General features: G+C 37.8%; 2 protein-coding genes across 2 annotated transcripts in view; both read right to left on the bottom strand.

Annotated features, from left to right (window-relative positions):
- ko (Stork-head domain-containing protein knockout) overlaps positions 1-27,283 on the bottom strand; it is a 280,842-nt gene that overhangs the window by 28,271 nt on the left and 225,288 nt on the right. Inside the window, exon 6 of the mRNA XM_014229640.3 lies at positions 25,547-25,742. Coding sequence (XP_014085115.2) covers positions 25,547-25,742 — 196 coding nt within the window. The remainder of the gene's footprint in view (positions 1-25,546; positions 25,743-27,283) is intronic.
- LOC106614105 (uncharacterized) lies at positions 21,008-23,182 on the bottom strand. Its single transcript, XM_014229642.3, has one exon. It carries the CDS (start codon positions 22,978-22,980, stop codon positions 21,139-21,141), a length of 1,842 nt encoding a protein of 613 aa, XP_014085117.3. The 5' UTR covers positions 22,981-23,182; the 3' UTR covers positions 21,008-21,138.

Genomic DNA, 27,283 nt, shown 5'->3' with positions numbered 1-27,283 from the left:
TTTTTAAACGTTTCGCTTTCAATTTGACTCATTTATTGCCATTTACTTAATGAGATTTTATTATTTGGTTATATAAAAAACAGTTTTGTAGATTTTTTACATAATTTAACGAGTACTTATGCTGCATTAAGAGCCAAACTGGTTAGATAAAGCACTAGTTCAGAACTATAGCTGAACATAACTAGCCCTATTTTAGCTTAAATATACAATACAGCCCAGTGCTGCAGCAGTACCAGACAAGCGGAGTGTAGATATATAATATATAATATATTTTTTTTTTTTTCTTCGGTATTGGATCTGCCAGACATTATATGAAATTTACACACATATATATAAGCATAACCACCGTGTGAAAAGAATTTTTGCATGATCTTCGGACAATCTGTCTAAAGAAAATTAGTTCTAAAAATTAAGATCCTACATATCGTAGGACAACCTAAGGTTTCAAATAATCAAAGAATATTTAAGATCTGGCAAAAATAATCTATTATCTTGGTATTACATTTATTATAGTAAGAATGATCCAATTTAATCCATTTTGAAGGCAATTCGCTCCACTCGCGTAGAAACCTTCGTCCCTCTTCGCAAAAAACTAAGAAAGTCGATTTTCATAAGCATCTATTGGGGCGATTTTTTCACCAACAAAATCATTTGTAATACCTTGGTTCCAAGTCCGAACTATAAGTTAGATGCATTAAAAGCAAACAAGCTCCGACAGCTTCGGATGAAGCACAATTCTTCTTCTATTGGCCAAGGCTGGCCGCCTCAGGGCGATTGCTTCCTTCAGATGGTTCAATTATTTACGGCACAGTCCCGAATAGAGAGTTTGATCAGCTTGGAGCGCAGCTTATAGTAGATTTTTTCCTGCCAATCTCACCAAACACATAAATAAGTCGGAAGATTGGTTCTTCTATGCGATTGCACGGCTCTATATAGGAAAGGAATCGCAGCCATCGGTCGAGAGTTTCTTGACGACGTCTCGGAGGTTGCACGGATAAAACTTGTCTGGCTGATGAAGTTCATCAGAAGTACGGGGTGGTTCAGAGAGGAGCCAATAGAGTGAGAAGACTTTGGTCCCGGTGGTATCACAATGTGTTTGCTAAAGGCCCAGGTGTGTCCAAAGACAGCCCTTCTAGCTACCTAATTATGGCTACGAGTTTTCTTTAGTTTTCTTTGGTATTATTTGGCGTAATTGATCGCTTTTGTACTCTTTACCTAAACAGCGAGTGGATTTCTCTACTAATTACTATTATAAGTACTAATCCGTACTTTTCGTTTGTGATGGAGTTTGTCACAGTCTTCCCTGTTATTCTTTATTTGGTCTTGCCAAATCAGCACTGTCCTTTTTATATATTGTATATATAATATTATATATATACATATGTATAAACATAATTCTCAATACTGAGGTAACCCAATGAGAGAGATAACTAGTTTTTCAGCCTTTGCATTTAGCAAGTTCTTGCATTTATTTATCATTATTTTATAGTTTGTGTAGTCAAAATAATCAAAATAGTCGCTCTTATACTTTTATGGTGTAATATGTCTTTCGGTATTCATTGGCTAATCTTCAGGGGACCCTTCTATGCCTAGTAAGTCATCCCGAAAGATATGCGACCTTAGTTAGACCTCTATATTTTGGTGAAAATGGTGGCCTTTATTTAGTTCGTAATGAGTCTCGCTTTCTTTGGTCTCACAGTTTGAGCTCAGTTGCTGAAAACTATCTATGGTATTGTAAATGTGGTATTGAGTGAATAATTCATTTTGAACTGGTTTTTTTTCGAAACGACGAAACATTATGCTACAGCCAAATCTCAATCGGTACTAATATAAAATTAAATATGAGGTTGTGAGCTTAAACAACATGTGAGGTTAGGTTTATAATGAGCAGAATCATAATAGCAAATGTTAGTTAATTTTCTTCAGAGCCATTAGCTGCATTATTAGAAGAAGAAAATAAACAAATTACATTGTGTAATGAGCTTAATCCCATCACATTTACATAATCACTGTTTGGAAATAAGGTCTAAAAAATCTTCGACGCGTTTTGTATGCCGTTTTCAAACCCTAAATGATGCAACATACTCAAAATCCTATTAACATGCTTCGTTGTAGGATTATAACTACGCCAAATTGCTAATTCGTTTGTGTGGATTCTCATTAAGACTGCGCATGCGCATGCGCAACACTCAAACCCATTACATATTGGTTAACAAATTTTCAATTTTGATTTCATTTATGCAGATGACATGCCGTGGCGGATGTTGCGGCTTTAGTTACATTTTAATAAGATTCAATTTAGCCAACGGTGATGGGATCAACTCAAACGGCGATGGCAATGATGGCGGCAACATTGCATGTAGAGAGCGCAGAAGGGAGAGGAGAGTGGAAGGCAGGCAGCCAGTTATCGCGAATGCAAATCGGCAAAACTCATTGAAAGATCGTCACGATTTCACAGTTTTAATGACGACGAAAATGCAGAAGCGGCAACAGCAATAGGCCGCGCTTGGATTTCGCATTTTCTCGCATTTGCATAACGCCGCTAACAACGCTGGTGCGCAGCAAACTGGAAGCGTGTGACACTGCACGGCGCGTCGGCGCAATGGTCAAATGGTTTGAAGGTGGTTTGAGGCTTAAGCGGTTGTTATTGTTGTTGTTTGGGGGTGTTGTGGCAGCGGCAAGGCATGGGTTTGGTAATTGATGGACCGCCATGAAGCGATCAGATGGAAAATATATGCCCAATATGCATATAAATGTATTGTATATATATGCATGTGAAGCTTGTATATGTATGTGTGGCAAGTTGCATGTGCATGTGCCTGTCGCATATTCATAGTGTTGCCGCGCATATTTCGGCGACATACATTAATTGCTTCCGTCAGCTGATATTTCAACAAATTGCAACGCATACACAAACTCTTACATGTACTTGCCACTTGCCGCTAATGTGAGGCGCCACAGAGTCAAGCGTTTCGCTACAATCTTTTGAATGTTTTGCTTTTAGGCTGATTGCAAGCTTATTTTTTTCCATTTCCATTTTCATTGGCTTTTTCATGCAACGCTATGCAAATTGTGTGGCAGCAATTGCATGCCGCATATGTTTATGGCGCATTTAATTTCGAGCGACAGGCCGTAAGACGCATATTTATGCTTACAACAACAATAAACTGCACTAAAGTCCACAAAAATTTGCATTTATGTGTGTATATGTGTGTGTGTGTGTGCATGTGTATGCATGTGAGGCAAGTGGCAATTACTCAATGTTAAAGTTCAAGTCAACTGCCACAGCAAGTCAAATGCTCGCCAAACGGTTTAAGCGGGTGGACAGTAAGCCGGTTGCAATCACGATCGTTTATGCCGCCAGCTTTGCATTGCATTGCATACAAAAATGCAAAAAATGCGAATTGAAAGCGAATGTGGCACGAACAAAAAAAAAACACATACAACAATAGCAACTGTTTATTTGGCCGCCGGGGTAACTTCCTCATACATGACAACCGCGACAAAGCGCGCCATAACGCTCACCTGTGCCACATATGCAACAATATACACGCATACAAACATATACACACATACATAAAAACATATACACCTACATCAATATACACATTTACACTTATATCGTCATATACACCCATTTGTCTGCACAGTGCCATGTTGTTGCTCGCCTGTGTAGGTATGTACGCTCGTTGCGTTCAGCAACATGTTGCAATGAAGTCATTTACTCGAGCAAACAGCAACCGTTTGATGTTGCTTTTGGTGTTTTGTGATGATTATTGTAATGCCATATTCGGTTATCTATTTTCTGTGATTTTTCCTGGCCACAGCGTCAACTGATTGCTTGATTTTCTTTCTCGCTCTCGCTCTCACTCACACTCACTTCCTCTCTGTATGCTTCCAACGCTCTCTAACCAATGGCCGTTTGCTTTGGTGTTATTTGCCACATTTATTGTGTTTGTTGTTGTTGCTGCTGCTAGTGTCGCGACTGGCCATTTCATCTGATAAATGTCAGTCATAAGCGTCGAAACGAAAATCGTGCAAATGCGCGCCATATTTCGCGGCATTTGCAAAATCCGTTACGACCATTTATTATTATGATATTTCATTATTATTGTTGCTGCTCATTCTGCAGTTGCAACATTAATATTGGCAATTGGTGGTAAGATCTCAAGCTTCTTAGTGCCAACCAGTCGACACTGATACGTTGCCATAGGATGCAAATTTGCTGCTTTTTTTCCTCTCTGTTGTTGGGAAATCTCAGCGGTTGACTGCGGATGTTAGGAAATAGTTGGCAACACTAAGTAAGAGGTGAATGTCGTTGCTCTAAGTTAAAGTTAGGTTGGCTTTATTTTTATGATTGATTATGTATTAGCGGTGTGGTATCTGGTTCTAAAACAGAAACTTTGTTAGTTTAATAGTATAGATTGAGTATATATTTTACATAGAGCTCCGTGACAGTAGGGTAGTCGGGGTTCAATATTTTAGAAATTCGAATGCTACTATGGCGAAAGGTGAAATAATTTAAGAAAGTCCAACAAGCACTGAGGTCTTTACCCGCCTGTAAATTTTAGAGTTTCTCAATGGATCAGTAGGTTTTCGATTCAGGCTTGATAACACGAACAGAGTTTATATAGTCTGCCACGAAGTTTTTAATTCCCAGAAGCAAACGTCGGAGTCGATTTAGCCGTGTTCGTCTGTCTGTATATACGCAAACTAGTATCCCAGTTTTTGATATATCGTTCTGAAATTTGGCGTACGTCCTTTTCTCCCCAAGATATCGTATAGCCGCCATACAAACTAATCGATCAAAGCCAATTACTCTTTACTAAATGAACTAGACAAGTAGAGGATGGGCTAGACTGATTTTGCAGGACACGATTTTAATGACAATGTTGAAAAACTTCGTTAATCTGTTTTTGATTGCTCTGTCGTTGAAGCTTTGGGAGATTCCTATATATCCACGTGCAATTCAGACTATACGAACCTGGTACCAAGAGATCACTGCCTGTTCCTGTCTATGACGCATTATTGTGCTTGTAAAAAATTCGGCTAAAGGAAAGCTAAGCTAGTATAAGTAAAGTCTAAAACCTGGGTGCCAAATTTGTTATTTTTCTATATATTCCACTGTTCAGAATATATATTCATGAGATTTAGAAAATATTTTTCTATTTTGAATCGAAAATTTTTTTGATGAAGAAATATTCCGCAATTTTCTTGCGCTAAATTATGGTTTGTGAAGGCTTTAGATCATTTAGACTTTTATTTGTGAAAGCTTTCAACTTCTGTCAAGCGTTTACATAAAAATATGTATATATTTGTAAGTTTACATAATTCAAGAACCGGAACCTACAACGGCAACTGAAAAATGAAGTCTCATGCTTTGGTTTTTTTCGCTGGCCACAGAGGTGGGTTAATAGCCACTGCGCATTACGCATGCGCAGACACTTGAGCGCAAACAATGCGCGCTGCCCAAATGCTGCAGGCAATTCCCTAAGAATACTTGAAGAATAAACGCACAAAAATGATAATATTTTAAGTATGACTGTGAGTAGATTTCCAACATAAATAAGCACTGCTCGAGGCAAATAAATGAATGACAACGCCGTATGGGGGATTGGAGTGCGGCAGCGGCAACAATGTGATTAGTTTACTTTAATGAATGAGTGCAAAATGATGGTGCAAGTTCTGGGTTTCGTGACAGGGAAACAGTTGCGTGCGTTGATGGGAGCAAATCATTGTCATCATGCTGGCAGTTTAACGCGTTGTTGTTATGGTTTTTATTTTTCAAGTATGTATGGCGCATAGCTACGTACTTGAAGACCAACAAATAAGAACTGTTGGAGTACATGTGCTGGTAGACAAGCCACACTTAAAGGTATATCATTAACAAGCAGAATGTTATTGTTGTTTTTTATTTATTTTTTTGCTTTTGTTGTACTTTTTTTTTTTTTGCTGTCTTTGCGCGCGTTTTTCTCAATCAAAGTGGCGTGTCAGCGTTGCATTGTGCTACGTAATGGGTGGGTGCGTCGATAAACAACTCCACTCGAGAGATTTATCTAACGGTGAGGCAAATTAAATGTCATTACATTTGTCAAGACATTAGGGTCACGTTTATCACTCACACAACAAAAAAACAAAAAAAATTGTGGAATGATATTTGTATAAAAAAATCGAAAAAATCAAAATTATAACAAAGCAGTGTATGAAAAAAAAATTTTAAATCACAACACTGCTCTTAACAAATTTGGGGTCAACAGTTCGTTGTTACCGATTTTCTATTTTTCAGCTACCATTAAACATTTCTCCCAATTACTGACATGAATTAGCGCATTTCAGTCACAAGCGAATTTGTCGCTACAACACTTTCTCAAGCGGCCCCCTGCCATTATTCCACTCCTCTCCACAGTTCTCTTTGCCACAAATTCGGTAGTAGTATGAGTTGTTGTTACATTTTTTTTATTGCTGATTGAAGTTGCAAAAAGTTTTGGTTAGTTTGCTTAAAGAAATTCGCCAGCAAAAAGTTGCAGCGAAACATGAGGCAACCCATTTGTTCGACCAGCGCTGACAATAAAATCAGAACAGTGTTTTTACGGTTGGCGTTTTTGCCAATAGTCGGCAGTCGTGCCACCACGTTTTGACCAGCTATAGTAACTTTATCGAATGCCCTTTGGCGGAGAACAGCTTTGTGCTCGAGTTTGCGGGTTGCGGGTAGACGGTTGAGCGACCTAGTAGGAAAAGTTAGTAGAATTGCTGTGTTGTAAATTTAAAGGTTGTGGTGTCACAATACATACTAAAATGAAGTACCAATTAGAATATTTATTTATATGGTGTAATAAGGTTTCAATAAAGGGTATAGGAAAGCTGTATAATTTCTACTTATATGTTTTTTTTTAGCATTTGGTACTTTCAATAACATTATGAAATTCTCTTCAAGAAGTTGCTCATTGCCGTTATCGGACCACTATAATATATAGCTGTCATATAAACTGAATGATCAAAATCAAGCCCTCGTATGGAAAAAATTTTTATTTGAAAAAATATCTTCAAGAAATTTGGCACAGATTATTGTCCAAGGCAACGGTGTGAAAAATATTTCAGATCGGATTACTATAGCATAAAGCAGCTATACAAACTGAACGATAATAATCAAGTTCTTGTATAGAAAACTTTTTTATTTGACAAAATATCTTCCTAAAATTTTTCAAAAATTATTAAAGGTATTATAAGTATATATAAAGATATTATAGCTTCAGTACAACGGAAGTTAAAGTTTTTTATCGTATTTTTCTAATTTCCGACAGGCTCACAACTGCACATCTTTCCTGCTAAGGCACACCTTCCCAACTGTGCTATTGGTGCGATCGTGTAATCCCTTTGTTTGTTAGTGTGCGTGTGTGTGTGTGTTTGCTTGATGTGATCTGTTTTGCATGATCATTTGAATTTTCTCCCACCAAAACTTCCGTGACTGTGGAACACTTTAAAGCCCAAATAAGTTTGTTTGCTGTGTGAAAACGCCATAAAACACCATAAAAGGGAAAATCCATTTTCCTCAATCGCTATATAAGCGCCCATATTATATGTGTGCAATGGCTACGGACTCGCTTTATAATTAGTAAGCATCAAAAAATGGTAGCATTTGCCACGATCAATACACTACCGCGCGCATGTTACTCCTATATGTGTGTATGCCTGAAAAATTGTATATTTTGCACCAATTTTTAGTCAGCAGTAAAATTTCGATTTCATTGTTACTCACAATATTATATTATATTAGGGCGGTCCTTACAAAGGAAATGAATGATTTTTTTGAATTTTACTTTCTCGATTGGTAGTATCTCGTCCAAATGGATAAATATCTACAATAGTTGTATGACTCTCTGAAGGCCAAAGTTGTGGAGTGCATAAATGTAGAACGTCAGAGATCAAGCTCGTTTTATAGTACTGCATAAAGCGGAAAAACTACCCAGATATGTAAGCTCAATGTCAATTCTTTGGCAAAATTCAATAGGGTTATTAAAATTACAACGAAATAAGATCAATTGTGACTCCGAATGGTGTAGAGACAGTTGATCTTGATCACAGTGATCACTTCTAAAATAGAGAAAGAAAGCAGTTCGCTTGTTTTGAGACTGAAGTGAAGAAATAGTTCAAAAATTAGAGTTATTTTGTTAGTAAATACCGAAAATCGTAATTATTATGGTTGTAGTCATCACCAATATTATTTAAAACTGAATTGCGATGGTTATATATTCTTGAAATTCGATCTCAATCAGGACCAAGATTATTTTATTATGTCTCATATATAATATTATCAATTTTGGATACCAAATTAGAAAAAATATTCGGTTCTTTTGAGGAAAAACGACGCAACAGGGTGTAAACTCGGTACGAAACCCTCTAATGATCTCAAATACAGACAATAATGGCGTATAAGATAGCTTCATCTAAAGAAGTATAGAAACTAGAAGTTGAAATAATTTTTCTCTCAAATACATTTTAGACCCAACTTAATGTATGTATGTTTTCGTATATGTATAAGTGGGTATATATAATATATGTGCTCTGCGCTACTTTTTCTCTCACCGTCCCGAAGTGATCTTATAAACTTTGACCCTAGGTTCGCGTAAACTCGATCACTTTGATTTTTTATTTTAGTTTCAAAACCTTTTTTTCATTTTTTTCAGTTTTTGTTTGTATTTATGCTATCGTGGGAGTCACAGAGCATTGTGTCATCACACCATTAGCGTGAGCGCTTAGTCGAAAATTTTGTTGACATAAGTTTATACGAGCTGTTGGTCGGTAGTTGGTTCGACTTTTTGGCTGACTTCTTAACTAGCTTGCTAGATCAATGCTGGCTGCATAACAGATTCGTAGTGATCTCTTTTTCTCGCTCACTCTCTCTCTTTCATTCTGTCTGTTAAAAACTGCCGCTAAGGAGTCATGCTGATTGCTACTAGTAGTAAGTCTCATGGTAGTAAGTATAGTATATTATTAAAACGTGACAATATGCTACTTTCAAATTTTGATTTTTCAATTTTACTTAATATGCTAACTAAGTCAATATGGCACTTAAGCTAGCCGCTTGTGATCATTTATATTTTATAAGTAGTCGTTATTGTCTCGTTTATATTATATTATATTTACTTTTACTTTTGTGTTAGTATGCGGAAAGTTTGAAGCGTAATGATCAGTGATCCTTTAACGAGATCGGTGAAAATGATATATGTCAGCAGTGGGTGATGCGAGCGATAGTGACAACAACAATAGCGACAACAGCAAAACATGCATAAAATGAAAATGAGAGCACACATACTTATACATACGTAGGTATGTGCAACTGCTATCGATCGCTCGATCGCTTGATAAAAAAGTGGCGTTTTTTAAGCTTTGTCGCTTTGTTGTTGGCATTTCCACACAGATTTATTGCACTTTCGCCAATTCACTGCAAAAGTTTTTTTGTTTGCGTTATGCCATGTAAGGTCTGTCGTATGATTTGTGGCAGCTGTGGCACGCGTATATCGGCTGGTCAAGTAAATCGCATAATCTTGATATGCTGTATATGCCACATGCAAAGCCAAAGCACAAATGATTTGAAGAGCAAACCAAAAAAAAAAAAACAAAACCGTAATTGACGTGATTTAATCAATGAAAATATCTGAACCGATCGGTGTTGGTGGCGGCGATCGCTCATTACATAGCTGTTGTTACTTAGCTTGCGGCATGGATGTGCGCATATACTCGGTATAACGGTATAACTCAAATCACCTGCGTGCCTGTCGTTAAGTCATTTCCTTTTTGTTGCAATTGTTTCAATTTCAGTGTGCAGTCGTTAAAGCGAAAATGCCGATAATGATGTGCACGATCGGTCTCCTGCCGTCGGTTTATATGCGTATCATATGTCAGCACCATTGCAATCACACTGATCCGCAATCCATGACATTTGGCAATCAGATCACATACATGCGCTGCTGCTGTTGTTGTTGTTGTTGTTGTTGGCGCTACCGTTGCCTGCCAATGCGACGATCAACTTATTTGGTCGAACATCCATCGTGCTGTTGCTGCTGTTGTTGTTGTTGTTCTTTAGTTTTTGCACTGCGTGCGCGCGCTCATTACCGTGTTCAATTACCGGCTCACTAAGTGGAAAAATGCTCTGCGCATGCAACATTGTTAGACATGCAATTCAATTGCAACAGAATTAAGTTGATTTGTGAATTGCTCTTGTTATTCTTTGCTTGTTGCACTCAGAAAATTGTTTTGCAACAAACAATAAAAATGTTTGAGTACTGTGCTGTTGAGTACTAAATGCCACGGAAAGCTTATGATCACATGATTAGAGTTTACGCTCAGCTAAGATCTATTTAGGCCTCTGAACCTGGAGTTAAAAGCTGTTCTTTAATACTTTCAGTGGTGATCTCGTTGCGTTCGATTCTCCAATAATACTTGATACTACTTAGCTCCTTGAACAACCGGATTAAACCACTTAAAAAAGAAGCATGTGTTATTAAATAGGCCCAATTAAATTCCTTATTGATACAGAAAAGGATTCTAGAAAACCAACGAATGCAGTTTTAGAGGTGTTATAGGGTCCTTTTCCATGATCGTATCCAGCGTTTTGATATTTATTGAGAAATTATCAGATTATCTATAGTAAAGCAGAACGTAGACTTCCATAAGGAGGGTCTGGTACCATAAGGTTCTGAAGCTAGAAAATGTATCCAAAATTGCTTGAGCTTCTTTTAGATTTTTTATGAACAGTCAAACTACTTTCTGAAAAAAAAACAAAACATGGAGAGCTAGCATATCTGAAAGAAATGAACTACGATCCCTGGATATACTAATTTTAGAAAATTATAGAACCGGTCAGCGCTGGACAACCAGAGAAAATATTGAAATTTCAACACGGATATCAGCATAGTGCATTTTTTCTGCTACTGTTTGGCTTTTTAGAAGCCAAGATGATTGACTTAGAGTTCGAATGTACCTATATAAGATAAGATAATGGATAATCTGTTCTTTTGAAATCGGATCATAACTTCTCAAGCCCCCCAGTTATCCAATATGTGGACACCGGTGCCTATGGCTGACTTTTTAGCTAAAATATCGGTTAATATGGGAGTTGTATTTTTGAAATTCAGAGACATTTTTTTCAAAACTCAGTTAAATAGAGTCAATATTACCCCTAGCCCCTTTATACCTATTATACAAATTTTTTAACTTCCTGTTTACTATACCGAATACTTTTTTTTATACCGAAGATACATATTTTATAAAGATTTTGTGAAATTTTCAAAGGAAAATATTCAAAACTCGGTCATTACGTAGTCATTTCCGACATTCCTTCGGAAAAAAGGTGCTTTCGCCTTGACAGCAGAATTGCTGACAGAATCATCAAAAGTAAAAAAAAAAATAAGTGTTTGAACTAAAACCATTAACTAAGTATTGGATGGAGAGAAAATAATTAAAGTGAAAATTGTATTTTTGGCAGACGTTTTTACAAAAACAAGCAAATTTTGGTGAACATTTTTGGCCTTTTTTTGTTTATTAAATAGTTGGAATTGAACCCAAAAAAAAAAAAATCCTCCACGGCAAGACCTTGTAAATTATATCTCAAAGATTTGTGTAAAATTCCATTAACATCGCTTGAGTAGTTCGTAAGAAATTTTGGCAACCAACTTTGAAAACACAGTTTCGAGAAAAACGCGTTCAAAGTTTTAAGTGACTATATACAATAGATGACCTCGAGGGCGCAACTTTTCAAAGCTGTATCTCCAAAACTATTACTGGTATCAACTTGAAAATTTAAAAATGTTTTTTTTTGTTGAAGCCGTGAAACCTATGTAACCCCTTAAGTTAATGTTTTTATTATAATATTCGATATCCTGTGGTTTAATGCCGAAATAGTATACATCGGGCAACGAAGTACCCCAGCTCCTATATACTACTTAAAATATTCATATATCAAACTAAGAGATATCATGTGTAACAGAGCATTCCAATGTAATTATAAGCATTCTAAATTGATAGATATTTTAGAAGCAGGTTAACAATCTTCAAAAATTCGAGTGGTTTGTTTATTGTGGTGAAAAAGCGCTCCGCATGCAATTTTAAACAGAAAAGCTTCAAGATAATTTTACAAAACTTAGCACTGCTAGTTACTAAAACTTCTCGGTATATATTGATTATAGTATAGAATTAGATCAGATTATTCTGTCACTTGTGAGAATTGGTATCATAACAATGAAAAATGGGCCTAAAATAAAATTAAACATATATCTCTATGAAATAAAATACCACTACACCCAAAGTCGCAAGTGTTCCAAACCTTCTTGGACACTTCTCTGCTCTTCAAAATTCTATAAACTATCAAATTTCTTACAGTGCATCATGCCAACTCGAATTCTGTTATAGCAAATGCTTTTTAATTAACGCAGAACGTGCTTCACCTACTCAAACAACTACATACACACAAACACACGTATATTTATAAATCATGGAATTGAAGAAATTCTTGCAACATGTGCTTCAATCAAACAAAACGCGCATAATAATAGGAGTAACTTGCCACAGAAGCGCGCTCAGCCTACAACCAATTTGCTGCCGCTGGCTTTGGCAACGGCTGTGGATTGCTTTTGCTTGGCAGTCAGCGATTTTCCGCATTGTTGACCGTCTAATGTGAAAATCATCATCCAGCACAATAACAGCCAATTTGTAATTGTTTGATAGCGTTCGTATAAGTGTAAGTGTGTGTGTATTAGTGTGCAACATTGCGCTTTGCATTGCATTCAAAATCGTGATGAAATTGTTGCTGGTTGCGATAATGATTACTGCCAGCGCCAATGCTGCAATAGTTGTTACCATTGCTGATCCTGCCACTGCCACCGCTGTCGCTGTCGCCGCCGCTGTCACCGTTGCCGCTGCTGTTGGCCATCATTTGTTTGTTCGTTTCAATTTCCATTTCCATTTCAATTACGATTTTCATTTTCATATGGCATTGCATTTCGGCTGAGCAATAATCAAAAACGCAAAAAAAAAAAACACAATAACAACAGCAATGCAACCGCAATTGTTGGCGATGATTGTCCGTCGATGACGATTTGCCTTGGCTCGATGGCTTTTTGTTTCGTTTAATCTCGAATGAGCTCGCATTTTGTCTTTGGCTACAGTTTTGCATTTCGTTTCAGCTTGCTTTGGCTGTGTCGTCTATTGTCGTTGTTGCTGTGGCTTCTGCTGCTGCTGCTGCTGCTACAGTGGCGATTGATGGTTGTCTACCGTTATTGGTTACGGTTGTCGTTTGTCGCTTCGTCTGTTTGTTTAAGTTGTTGCTGTGTTGTTTTGTTGTTGTCGACTCTTCTTTCTTCAAGTCGTCACAACAGCTCACGAATCACCGATTGAATGATGATGTCTAATTGAGCGAAAAATCGTCGCTGATTGATTGTTTTTTAGTAGCAGCAATGGTAACGGCAACGGCAACGGCGTCGGCGACGGCGGCTACAGCTGTGGAAGGCAACACAGTGGCAGTTCAAGCAACAAAAAGCTATTGACATTGCAAGCAATAGATCATGGTTGTTGTTGTATTGATGTCAACATTGTTGGTGTTGCTATTGGATGTGTGGCATTTTATCTGCAAGTTGGGAATTCGTCATGTACAGTCGGTCAAATAAGTTATGGTGTTAATGGCAGTACTCCCGATCCATCCACAGTTCTAAAATGTACGAAACTTTTTACGGGTTATTTGAAAAGTTAGGTGAAAAAGGAATTCGTGATAATACTGGATTAAGTGTAACTGCTCTAAATCCATTAAATATATTTATTGCGCTTTCCATTATTTCTTAGTATAAATCCGCAATCTGCAAAAACTGAGATCTTGATAAGAAACTTCTCTAACTTTCCATTTTCACTCTGCCGATTTTCTTCTACCTCGCCCCTTGAGATTACTCGGAAACATATTTTTCATTTTCTTAACATAAGGAGTTGTTTGTTTGATCCAGTGTCCTCTGTTAAATTAGATAGTATTTTGGTTCTTTCAATTGATGCTTATAGGTTTGAGTTATTGCTCTATGGTCGGAGAAAGGTTTCAATAAAAATTATGGAATATCATGTGATCAAATTTGACCTGGACTGATCCATTTGAACTGCGCGCGCAAGCTGAATATATAAACATTTTTTTCCAGATTGGTACAACCTTTTTTAAGTGTGAAGTTTGAGAGGCGAGATGAGTTTAAAAAGGCGACATGTTTGTCTGCCGATTTGTACTATGAAAAAAAGAGTCAATGATGATAACATTGCAAGAGTTTAATAAGCAAAGGAACTCAACACATCTCATGGATCGACTGAACACATTTAATGTTTTGGGTATGAAGCGTGTCAATGGTAGACTCGTTGAACAGAATCTTATGCAAAAAGACGTCGCAAAAGAGATGCTTGACAACGTACTGGTAAAGAGTTATGGATTTAGAACATGATCTAGAAACTATCTGACAAACTCGCGAATGGCTATCCAAAAATGAAAAGAAACTAAAAAAAAAGAAAACAAAATTCGATGAAGGCACAGAAGGCCATTCCAGTCGAGGCTTATAACAAGTGTATGGAAAATTGGATTAAGACGTAGCATGGTTGTATTGGGCAGATAATCTATTTTGAAGGCGATAATAAAGATGTGTGTTTAAAGGAAAAAAGAGTGTTTTTTGTCAGTCCGGGTCAAATTTGATCAGATGGTATATACCATCAAATTGCAAACATTTTTAAACATTGTGTAACTAGCTTTGAGATCAATATATATGTCGAACTGAGTTTCATATAAGTTTCTATTTCAACCATTACCAATACTTTTTCAACACAGTGTACACTCGAAACCAAGATGCCGCTGTCAACTCGTGACTTATTTGTTGCTCTTTTTAGTCACAACAGTAGCAGTTGATGATGAGACCATTTAAATGAGCCTTCCCATTTGCAACACTGTCACTTTTCTTATTTACTTTTGTTTTTGTTGTTATTACGCATTAATGGGCTGATTGATGTGAGTGATTTGACAACAGTACATAGACAACACTCGACAAAAGTAAACGTAAATGGTTGTGCCACGTGCGGCAAACCGCGGCTAGTTGCCACGCTGCCAACAACAACAACGGAGAAGGTGAGTTTCACTTTCTTTTGATGTTGCAGATGCATGTCAGTCACACAAGCGGCCATAAAATGGAAATGAAATTAGTGGAGGTCCTTACTCCCTCGCAACTGAAGACATACTAGAAACAAACACACACACGCATACTTATGCGAGTACACCCACTCGGCAACTTGTCGGTGTCATCAAAATGCGACTGCAATTAATTTACGATTTAACTAATTTTCTTGTTATTGTTGTTGTTGTCACTGTCATTGCATAATTTTATTCGTGACATAAAAATTTACGTTGCTGCTTATCGATGTGTTTTTGTTTTTGTTGTTTTCACTGTTTTATTGCAACAACCATAAATTTAGGTGAAACAAGTCAACAATCGCGCTGCCAAGCTGATATGTGTGTTTGTTTGTATGTATTTGCACATAGGTAAATGAATTGTGGCACCAATTGTTGCTGTTGTTGCTTCGATTACTGCTGTCTGCATCATAAATTATGCGACATTTTGCAAGTGATCTGAGTGCCACATAAATTTATGTTAGGCTCATCCGCATTCTGAAAATGTCTCATCATTATGAAATATGTGCATAAATTATGGGCAACAAGCAACACATTTTGGCGACAGCGCCAATGGAGTGGTATTTGCAGAGTGTGGTGTGAACTGTAAAATGCATAAATTCAGGCATACAATGACGTATCGATTTTATTAGTGAAATGGCGAATATTTATTGTCGAGTAAGTAATAATGAAGATCTTTTTAGTCTCAAGGCCCTCAGTTTATTGATTATTACAGGTCAAATGGTTTTTTTTATTTAATTTATTTATTATTTAATTTTAAAGAAGACCAATATCATATTAAACACCTGAACGTGGTTATGTCTTATACGCGGTGAAGTGATGTCTTCTTAACAGTTTACTACCGTTACTGTCTTCAAAACAACACCAAAAAAATATGTCACTATTTATAGAGAATATTTTTTTGACTCGTTGAAATCAGCTCTATAAATCACTTAAGGCTTCTGAGCTCAGTGTTTGTATGTAGATTGAATAATCGTCTGCGTTGTGAAGTCTAAGATGCCTAAATCGTTTCGGTAAAATAAGCTAAAACATTTAATTGATGGGAAGTACTGATTACACAAAAATCATCGATCATTAGCATAGGCTCAGGATTTAAGGTTAAGTCAATAGTGAGCTCCATCGAAATCAATACTTTAGCGTCTCATCATCAAGTAGTTAGATATTGAAGTTTACAAGTTACCATGTCACTTGAAAGAGAGTGTTTCTATAGACTAAGGCGTTTAGTGAGATCGTTCATTCTTCGTCTAAAGTTGTGTAGCGACATAAACTTAAGAGAAGTATCGAAGATAGCGCCAGGTATAACATATATTATTTGAAGCTTTAAAGCACGAAATTCAAGGTGGACAAACAAAGCACTGAGAGCACTGCTATGGAATAGTCAGTTGACTTTATCATGAACACAAGTATTTGAGTGGCACAAATTATTCAGTGAAGGTCGTGATATTAGTATCAAAATCTTGTCTCATGCGAGGCGTTCATACACCTCTGCTAATGATGATAGGATCGAAAAAGTTAGAGAAACATTGTCGGAAAATCGGCGTGTTAGCAGCAGAGAGATAGCAGAGTATTTCCACATTTTTTATGGGTTGACTCAGAACATTTTGGTTAATGGTTTGGGTATGAAGCGTATCAATGCTAGACTCGTATTAAAAGATATGAATCTTTTGCAAAAGGCACGTCGAGTAGAGCTCGCAAAAGAGATGCTTGAAAATGAATCTGAGGACCCTACATTTGTCAAAAGAATGATTACTGGTGACGAGACGTGGATTTATAAATATGACGTCGAAACTGTCCAACAATTTAGCGAATGACGCTCCAAAAGTAAGCAGAAACCGAAAAATCACCTCAAAGTCGGTCAAAAATCAAGATAATGCTTATCGTTTTCTTTGATGACTGTATTGTGGTTCATCATGACTTCGTCCCACAGGGTCAAACGGCCTACTTAGCCATTTTGAGTCATCTACAGAAGCAATTCGTTCGAAACGACCGGATTTGTGGGCAGAAAATTCATGGGTTTTTATCACGTCAAGGCGGCGCCACATTCTAAACATGATTGTGACTGACTTTTTGGTCAAATACGTAACGAGAATCATCGCTGAACCACCGTACTCGGTAGATTTGATCTCTGTGACTTTTTTGTTTTCGAAACTAAGAAATGCGTTTCCGGTAATGCGCCATTAGTCCATTGAAGCCACTAAATGTCATTCGTTAAAGTCACAAAGCTATCCCAGCCGAGGCTTTTAACAAGTGTATAGAAAAACGGAAAAAACGTTGGAGTGGTTGTGTTATTTTTATTTCTTCTTATGAATAGCATTTGCGTCGACAAGCCAATTTCATTTAGCACTAAAATTGATACAGCTTCATTCAAAAAGCTACACACCATAAATTGAGACCTACATACCGCATTGCTCGAACAAAAATATATACATATGTATGTATTTGTGTGAAACAGAATTATTCCTATCACTTTTAAGCCAAATAATGAAGTCCTCAATACCCTTCGCTCGATCCTAGGCATTCCTAACATAAGCAAGACATAATTAAATATTTTACAAGCAAAAAACATGTCGTCAGCGTTCAAATGACAGATAGCCCCTCTCTGCAATTCAACAAAAACTGTTTTCAAATAAAAAATACTAATTTTTGATACCCCAAGCTCTCTCAAGTATTTATTGAACGACCCTAAGATGATAGTTTTTCACTTAAATGCCATTGCTATTAACGAATTCCACACTGATTTAGACAAATTAACACTGCAATGCGACTTTTGTAGAAATTCTCCGAATATTTTTGTACAACAATAATTTTATGTGACACACACATACGCAAACATATATACTTTGGGGAGCATTAGATAAATAAGAAGCCATGAAATTCCTTTGCAACAGACCATTTAGCGCTGTGGCATTTGCTGCAACTGAATACTCGACGAGGCGCAACTAATGCACGACACGCTGTGGAACAGTGCAACAGCGGCAACATGAACAACAATAACACATATTTATAAGAATTTTATTTGTGCTTTTGCTTAGAATTAGAATAAACTGATACTGAGTTATGTAAGAGCAAATGCAACAAAGTTGTAAAAGTGTCTGCCGAAACTTGCCACATGCATCTCTGTAGTTTTTGTTGGTTCGCTTGTATTTTGTGTCACAAGCTGTTTACTAGCGGGCTAGACAAATGCTGCACTGTTGCGTTCATGCTAATTTAAGGCCAATGTTTTGTGGACAGTTTAAATTGTTAATGCATTTTTGGGCGAACAGATTTTGGACTTATAACAAAAATATATGAAAAAATGTTAATTTCGGCTGGTAGAAACAAGAATACCCTTAACAGGTGCATTTCTTATAGCATCAAAAGGTATAAAGAGTTCGTTATCGCGATTTTGACCGGTCAGTTTGTATGACAGCTATATGCTATAGTGCTACGACCTTCATAATATCCTCGGAGATTGTAGCGTTGCCTTGGACAATAATACGAGTATATGCCAAAAATCGTGAAGATATCTAGTCAAATAAAAAAGTTTTCCATACAGAAACTTGAGTGTGATCGTTCACTTTGTATAGCAGCTATATGCTATAGTGGTCCGATATCGACGGATCCAAAAACTGAGCAGCTTCTTTGTGAGAAACCGACGTGTGCAAAATTTCATATTGATACCTCAAAAACTAAGGAATATACGGGCATTGCTAAATCTACTCAGTTCGTCACACTGATCAGGGTATATTAATACACCAAAAAAGAGTTAGCAACTGTCAGCGTCACTGTCAGAGTTGGAAGCGGGTTCATTTCAGCCGCATAACTTGCAACATTCGCTGACAAATGGCTATTTATGGGTGTTTCTATTTATATACCTATATAATTTCGTATCATCTTGTGGCGTACACATACTAGACCCTCAGTGTATATCTCTACTATATATTGGCTTACGGTGTATGTGTGGTTCCAATCTTTTAACTTATATAAATTTGTTGCATTTGTGCAATTTTCACAAATTTTCCTTCGTTGATATTTATATTTTTTTGGTTTATTTTATTTTTTTTTTTCTGAATCCTGACTGTAAAAATTATCATAACAATCTTGAAATCGTAGTAAAATAAAAACCTGGGGTTTTTTTAAATTTTTTACCAAATTATTGCCAAAAAAGGATTCAAAAAATGGTCTCGACAGTTTCTCCACTATTGTTGAGTATTCACTAGACTTAAGTTCAAACATCTTGAATGTCCGGTTTTATAGCTGTTCAAGTGAGATTTCCATCACTGGATAAGGCCCGAAATCTAACCTAGCCTAATGAGGACTTTGCAGTAGGGGTCTAAACTCTACATAATTTTCTATTACATAGCACAAGTTAAACCAAATGCTCTTTTCTATTTCGGTTTCTTTCATCTATCTTCGTGTGATCAAGTAATCTACATCAAAATGAAAAGTATAGCTCACGAAGTCCAAGTTTATTATTCATCTCCGATCCATAACATTATTATTTTCTAGGGGATTTTAAGCCCATATAGCACAGTGATTTCTGAGCGAATGTGCGAACGTGTTAATTAATATTTTATAGTGATTGATAAGACCGTTGGAGCGGATACATCGGCTCGTTGTTCTCTCAATAAGTATAACGGGAGCGTTAAGAACCAAACCAATGGGTGCACTAGAAAGGTTACTCAACCTACCATCATTCGACATTGCAGTGGAAACCTTTTTAGAGAAATCAGCTACAAGATTGGCGGCATTAGGTGAATTCACACAAGGACCTTCGGGCATAGCTCAATATTCAGGGGGTTGGTGAATAAAATAGACCACACACCCTTCCGCTATATTTGGAAGAGAAGGCTTCAAGTTTTACTATAAGAAGAAGGAGCATACAACTCGCCAGCGGAACTTACAACATCTACACAGACGGATCAAAAATGGCTAATGGATTGGTCGCCGGAATCTATTATTCGAAGCTGGATCTTAGTTGACCTTTCATGCTTCCGGAATACTGCAGTATCTTGCCGGAAGTCTTTGCGGGCAAAAAAGCGGCCGCAAATATACTTTGTTCCAGGCCACAAAAGAATTCCAAGGAACGAAATAGTTGATGAGATTGCTATAAGTATCATCCGCCTGACTACCAACATATTGTAGTACAGAAAAACGACGTAAGTCGCTAAAAACGATACACAATGAAATTTTCCAAAAGGGCTGCTAAACGAATCAGGGGGAGATGGAATGCCTTAAGGACATGCGGGATTGCAAAGATCATGTGCAAGAGCCCCGAAGGAAAGCACTCACACTTTTTTTACTCAGACTCTGGAATACCTTCTATGCTTCTGTTCAGCCTTATTTTGAATTCGTCTTAAATATCCAGAAGCTTCACAGTTCAACGGACTAGATGAAGTATCAAAGTTACCTATCAAGTCGCTCTTAAAGATCGCAAAAAACATTGACGTCCTGTATGACGAATACCTTAGCTCAAATTAAACTGATCCTCAATACGGCATTACTAAAAACCAGCAGGTCTAGGTATGGCGTGACAGCCAGCCAGTCTAACCCAACCTAACTTAAGGCCTCATAAAATGTGAACTTATGAAGTAACCTAAAGCTACAGAAAATCCCCTAGCTAAGACGTGAATAAATGTTTGGTACAAAGAACAAATTGTAGGGAGTTCGCCGGAAATATCGCACATTGATTTAGCTGAAATCCAGTTAAATTTATGGGATAGTCCAAAATATGCTACCGCCTCCAAACATATACCATACAAGCTAAATATTTTCGAAAAGAAAAATTAGTACTCCAAAACTCAAGTCCAAATTAAAACATAAATATATTACTAGTATTTTTTGTACATGAGGACCATTTAAGTGGGTTTTTATTTCTAAAAAAATAGAGTTATTTACAAAATACAATAAAGGTATATAATAATTTCAGCTTCAGCAAGTCTGCCCGATACGTCTTTAAGCCCGACTTATAAACAGCAACGTGGCGGTACACTTCGTGAACGATGTGCGCAATCGCAAAAGCCATTGTTCGTATTGCGTTGACACAACCGACGCGGGCTGCCATACGAGCGATCACCTGTCGGACGGCCTACTGGCGACATACCGTAATTAACTGCCGCTATTGCCTGAACTGGCGAAGAGCAGCGCATAGGTGAGGCTGCACGCGCAGCGCCACGTGGGCATGGTATACTATCGCCTGAACTGTAGCCGAACTGTGGACTATTCGTACGCCCAATTGGCGGACAAGACTTACTACGATGAGGTATGGAGTAGGTACGCGCTGCAGCGCGCACCATACTCTTGTTGTCACTAAACATGTCATATGACACACTCTGTGACGCTTCGGCGATGCCCAAACCCGAGAGTGTCAACCAATAATCGGTATAGTTGCGAAAATATGGAGGTTGACCAGTGCGTGGGCAGTTCTTTGGTGTGGATGCCATTGCGGGATTTGGACGGAAACTCGGTGTTGCACCGGCACCACCCGGAGGCGGGCAAACATTAAAAGTAACATTACCGCGCGGCATTGTGGTGTTGAAAGTGCGATTGCCGCCACGCGACACATTAAACGTTGCATTAGGACACGCAGCACGTGTGGCGGTACGAGCTTGTGGTACATTGTATGTGGCATTCAGTGCGCAACGTGGCACATTAAATGTGGCATTTGGTGTGGGCCGTGATACATTGTAGGTGGCATTCGGCGCGCAACGCTGTACATTATAGGTCGTATTTGCTGGACAACTCGGTATATTGTAGGTAGCATTCGGCGCGGAACGCGGCACATTATAGGTAGTATTTGCTGGACAACTCGGTATATTGTAGGTAGCATTCGGCGCGGAACGCGGTACATTATAGGTAGCATTCGGCGCGTAACGCGATACGTTGTAGGTAGCATTTGGTGCGTTACTCGGCACATTATAGGTAGCGTTCGCGGCTTGCGCTCTACATACGTCATATGTGGCATTTGCACCACTTGGCACATTGTAAGTTGTATTCCTCGCCGGGCATGCGTTCCTGTAGATGTCATTTGAAGCAAGTGGCATACTATAGGTGACATTATGAGGCGCGCAGGCATTGTATGTTGCATTCGGCACGCCACCACGCTTTGGACTTCTACTCGCATTCCGCGTGGCGCACGCATTATACGTTGCATTTGCCGTATTCATATTGTAGGTGGCGTTCATTGGTCGCGATTGCCTGACATTACCTTGCTGAGATCTCCCACAACTGATTGGTGTGGCCGTAAATGTGGAGGGAAAATCTGGCGGCGTACATTGTGAGTCTTCAGGATGCATTTCATACATGGTCGAACACATATTCGGCACATGTGGCGTCTCAAAACCCTCGAATGTTGACGTTGCATAACTACTAGAGCCACCAGTATCCGAGTATGGACTTGAGTCAGCGCTACTATCCGTATACGCTGCCCTATGGGCGTACATAGATTCGATTTCGCTAACAGCTGTGCATAAAATATCCCAAATTGTGCGACGATTCGGTGTAGCTCCAGTTCCTCCGCCTCTTAAACGTTCCTTATGTTGCTCTTCGAGCAAAAAACGCTTCATCTCCGACAGCATTTCCCATTTCGCATATTGGTTTTGTCGCTGTTCCTCGTAAAGATCCTCTTGCTGTGCTCGTTCTAGATGATACTCGAGTTCATGCTTGGAGAGCGTAAATAGCTCCGATGGCGATAGTTTGAGTTTGCGCGCCCAAAAGAGTATTTCCCTTTTGGTTAACTCGGAGAGATCGTCATCTTGCAGCGGATTCGGTTTTTTCGTATTCGTCGCAGCCGCAGCGGTGGATCTCATGATCGGCCTACGTCAAATGAGCAACGGAATTTTGTCAGTTTTCCAAATTCTTTTTTTTTGGCGGATTTGCTGTTTTTTTTTTACTGCAAATTTATTTGTCTTGTGTTACACTTGAAATTTGGATGATATGAATGTCAGCCAATTGGTGAGTGACTTGTGGCATATGCTGTCTTAGCAAAATGAAAACAAATTTGAAAAACAAAAAGAAAAAATATCTAGTGTTCACAGGTTACAGAATTTTTTTTCGAAATACTGGGAAATATTAGCAGACAAGAAAAATAGCATTTAAATGCATTCGAAGAAATTCGTTAACCGTTTTGGTCGAATAAGTGTAGAAAACTTAATTAACTTGTTGCCGCAACGGACAGTCGAAACGGAAAAGAGAGGTAACGACAATGTCGACGGCACTTCGTGGCATTATATGTGCACAAGGTGGTCCAGATTGGGATATATACCTTAATACTGGAGTATTCGGGGAGTAACAGCTTTTAGCTGCGGCAAATATTCAAAGAACTCTGGGAACTCTTTTGGTCTATGTTGAGTCTTACAGAGAATATAAACCCAATAATTTTTATTTTGGTAAACATTGCTTACCACACCACATATGCTATAACCGAATTTTAGTCGTCACAGGACCGCGCTTTAAGACCGTAACTGATTTTGTGCAGAGCCGATATGGAGCGAAGAAGAAACGATTACCGATTCGAGCCGTTCACACGAATCCCGATAAATATATGAATAGACATGATAATAACATTATATAAAGCAAAACTACGACTAAGACCTGTTTTTGAAGAGCCGAGTTCCAACTAGGAATATACGATTACCGATTCGGACCGTTAACAGGAATAATGATGAACCTATTCATTATAATATCATTATACCATATAAGGGCAAGACCTTCACAAAGACTAATTTGTGGAAAGCCGAGTAATCACGAAGTAGAAAAGTTTGCCGATTTAAACCGTTAACACAAATACCGATAAACCCAATCCTGACAATAATATTATATAAGGCCAAAACGATCACTATGAGGAGAGCAGAGTAGCCCGAAGAAGAAACGACTACCGAGTAACATATTCGTGAGATATTGTGCGCACTATCACTAAGTCTTTAAACCGTTTGATTAAAAAATTTAAATTTTTTTTTTGCATATTTAAGGTAGAATGCACCTTATGTACCACCCCTTACTTATTTCTATATAGTTACAATATATGTATTCAAGTATGTTATGTGTGTAAGTGCAACTTCTTGTACATTGGCGGCAACATTTATTGCTTGAATTTAATTATGATTGCAATTGGCTGGCGAAAAATGGTCAATGGGTAAGAGTCATGGACAAGTTCATGGCCACAAAGTGTTTGTGTTTGGATTGGCAAGCGCTAAGCTGTCTGCATTCACTAGTTGTTGTTGCTGCTATTTTTAACAACAATAATGCTGTAGTTGCTGTTGTAATTGCTGTTGCAACCACTGTCGACGTCCACTCTTCGCTTCGTTATCGTTATTGTTGTGTTGCTCGCCAGCTGCCGTTTTGCTGTCTTTATAAATCGTAAATTGTAAACATCGCCGCTTGTTGTTGCTTTAATTAACCATTTATAATTTACAAGTCTAAATGTATGCAAGCGAAGCTGTTGCTTGCAATAAATATTCAACAGGCCTCAAAGGCAGCGACCGATTGTAGCGCGGCACTCTTTACGATTTCATTTTACTATTTGTTATCTTCTTTGTTTTGCTTTGCTTTTGCTTTCGTTTCATTATTGACATTGTAATTTTGACAGCTAGTTGATTGGTAACTTTGTAAATAAATCAAATCGATCGAGATTCAATTTAGGCAATTTGTAATCGGTTTTGATATCATTTATGATATTGCTGGGATTGTGGTAGCTATAATGGTTCGATTTAAACAATATATTTGGAGGCTGTAGCGTTGTTTTAGACAATAATCTATGTAAAATTTCATGCATATATCTTGTCAAATAAAAGAGTTTTCCATACAAGCACCAGATTTTTGTAGATTAGTTTGTGTGGCAGCTATATGCTATAGTGTTTCGATAAGGGCGCTTTCGACAAATGAGCAAGTTGCTGGGCAGAAAAAGAAGTGTGCAAATTTTCAAATTGATATCTCAAAAAGTGAGGGCCTAGTTCACGTATATACAGACGGACGGACAGACGGGCATAGCTTAATCGACTCAGCTCGTCACGCTGTTAATTTATATTGTATTATACGTTTCCTTCTGGGTTTTACAGATACTCATGGTAAACCCTGTTTAGAGTATGACAAGAGCTTATATAGGGATTAAGTTTCTTTCAGCAAGACCCTTTTTTTTTTTTTTTGCAAGACAAAATGATTCCGGGAGTAGTGCGCCTATACAATAATGGTTTCAATGTGTCTTCAGGTGTATGTACTTATGCTTCAGAATCTTTTTATTGCAGAGATTTGTAAATAACTCATTTTTAAATATTGTTCAGAGTACTTTACGAGTTCACACCTTAAAAATGTGTCTGGTATAGATCAAGTTAATGGTAATTATACGCAACTTCTATGATAATGCATTCTTTCACTTACCGACTGAGCTGATGACATAAGTCGCCGGTGGTTTCAGCACGCTACGCGCATAGGCACCGCGTAGCACTTCCAGTGCGCATGGTTCGGCTGTCACCAATAGCATGCCGGGCGCTACATGACCGGCATATTTGAGCGCACGTGTTGCGGCGGTGAGTGGGGCATTCCACCAACATTGTGCGTTGGCGGCGAGAAAATTCTGTAAATGAAAGTCAATGTTGTAAATTATTACTATTAAATGTATAGTTAATCAATAGTCATGTGAAGGGCAAATTTATACATAAATAATGTAGAGGTTAAATACGAAGCTCAAAAAGCTTTTTGGCCATTATTAATATTATTTTTAAATACATAAGCTCCACAATAGTGGATGCTGAGATTAGGGGTGTCAATAGTTCATCTGACTTTCTGACTGTACTCTGGAAATTTTTCGCTAGAAAATCTCAAGTTAGCAGACGGAGCAATGCTCCGAAAATTCAGGGTGACTCTGCTACAAGACTAATTTCGCTTTCGATCTACGAATCATCTCTTTGACAGGTCTACTTTTTAATTTTCCGGAAAGAATTTCGGCTAAAGCTGAAAGAGAAATATGGGGCAGAGAGTTCACAAGTTAGCTTCTCTGACGATCTTAGCACTGGTCAGATTCTCAGGGCACGCTTAGTGGAATATTGCTGTACCTTGTACTCACTATATCTGATTCAAAGTTAGTCGTGGTATGCAGTGGACAAATATAAGTATAAATAATTCGACTTGTCTGTTTAAAATCATCAATAGAAACTGTCGACAATTTCAGTCAGAGTTAAGCGAGTTCCTCTATTTCTTCAACTATTTTCATTAATTATTTCGTTTACTCTGTGTAATGGAGTCATAAGTTACTAAGTTTATAGTTCCACATACAATTTTTTTGATATATATTAAGGACAGTAACTCTGCAACTTTTTAGACTCCGGTAATGAAGCTTTGGTGCTTTTGTGAACCTATTTAGTAAGACCTTAGATACTTATTTGATTTTAGTCTGAGTAGAGCAAGATCTATTGTCACTAATATGACGTATTTTTATCTTTTTAACTTTTTTACCGCTTTTAGGGTATACAAATCTAATCTGTCCTAACATAAAATAACCTAATCCAACGTAACCTGAGCTAACTTAGCTATAGCATTCGCAAGGGGTACAAATTTGGATTTAAAACACAAAAATTGCAATTAAAATTCAAGCGAACTATACCCTTACGGTTGAATATGAGATCAGTCCGAAGTCTTTTTAGTTTACTTCGAAATAGCGCTGAACCGCACAAGACGAAGGTTTGAGGACGTCACTTAAAATTCAAATTCATTTAAATTCAAATAATTGAGAACTACATATACTCTCTGCGGCTGAACATGAGATCAGATTGATGTTTTTCGGTCTGTTTCTTCAGCGTCGCGATGAATACCGAGTAGAAGACGAAGGTTTATTGAGGTCAATACCGTCAATGTAAATTCAAACAATTAAGATTGGTTGAAAATGAGATCAGATTGAAGTCTTCTTAGATACCTTCAGCGTAACGATGAAAACCGTAGAAGACCAAGGTTTAAGAAGTTTAATACCTTCTAGCTCAGAGAGCTTTCGTTTGCGATCACAAAGAAGTAGTTACGTACATATGTTCGTAAGGTTAAAGCATTAAATGATTATAGACATATGTATATCAGCGCTTAGGTTTATGGTCGGTCGTCGGGAGAAGTTGTAGTCTGACTAGTTCA

This window comes from Bactrocera oleae, chromosome 6 (assembly GCF_042242935.1).
Source record: "Bactrocera oleae isolate idBacOlea1 chromosome 6, idBacOlea1, whole genome shotgun sequence".
Taxonomy (NCBI): domain Eukaryota; kingdom Metazoa; phylum Arthropoda; class Insecta; order Diptera; family Tephritidae; genus Bactrocera; species Bactrocera oleae.
This window is presented reverse-complemented; position numbering and strand designations above follow the sequence as displayed.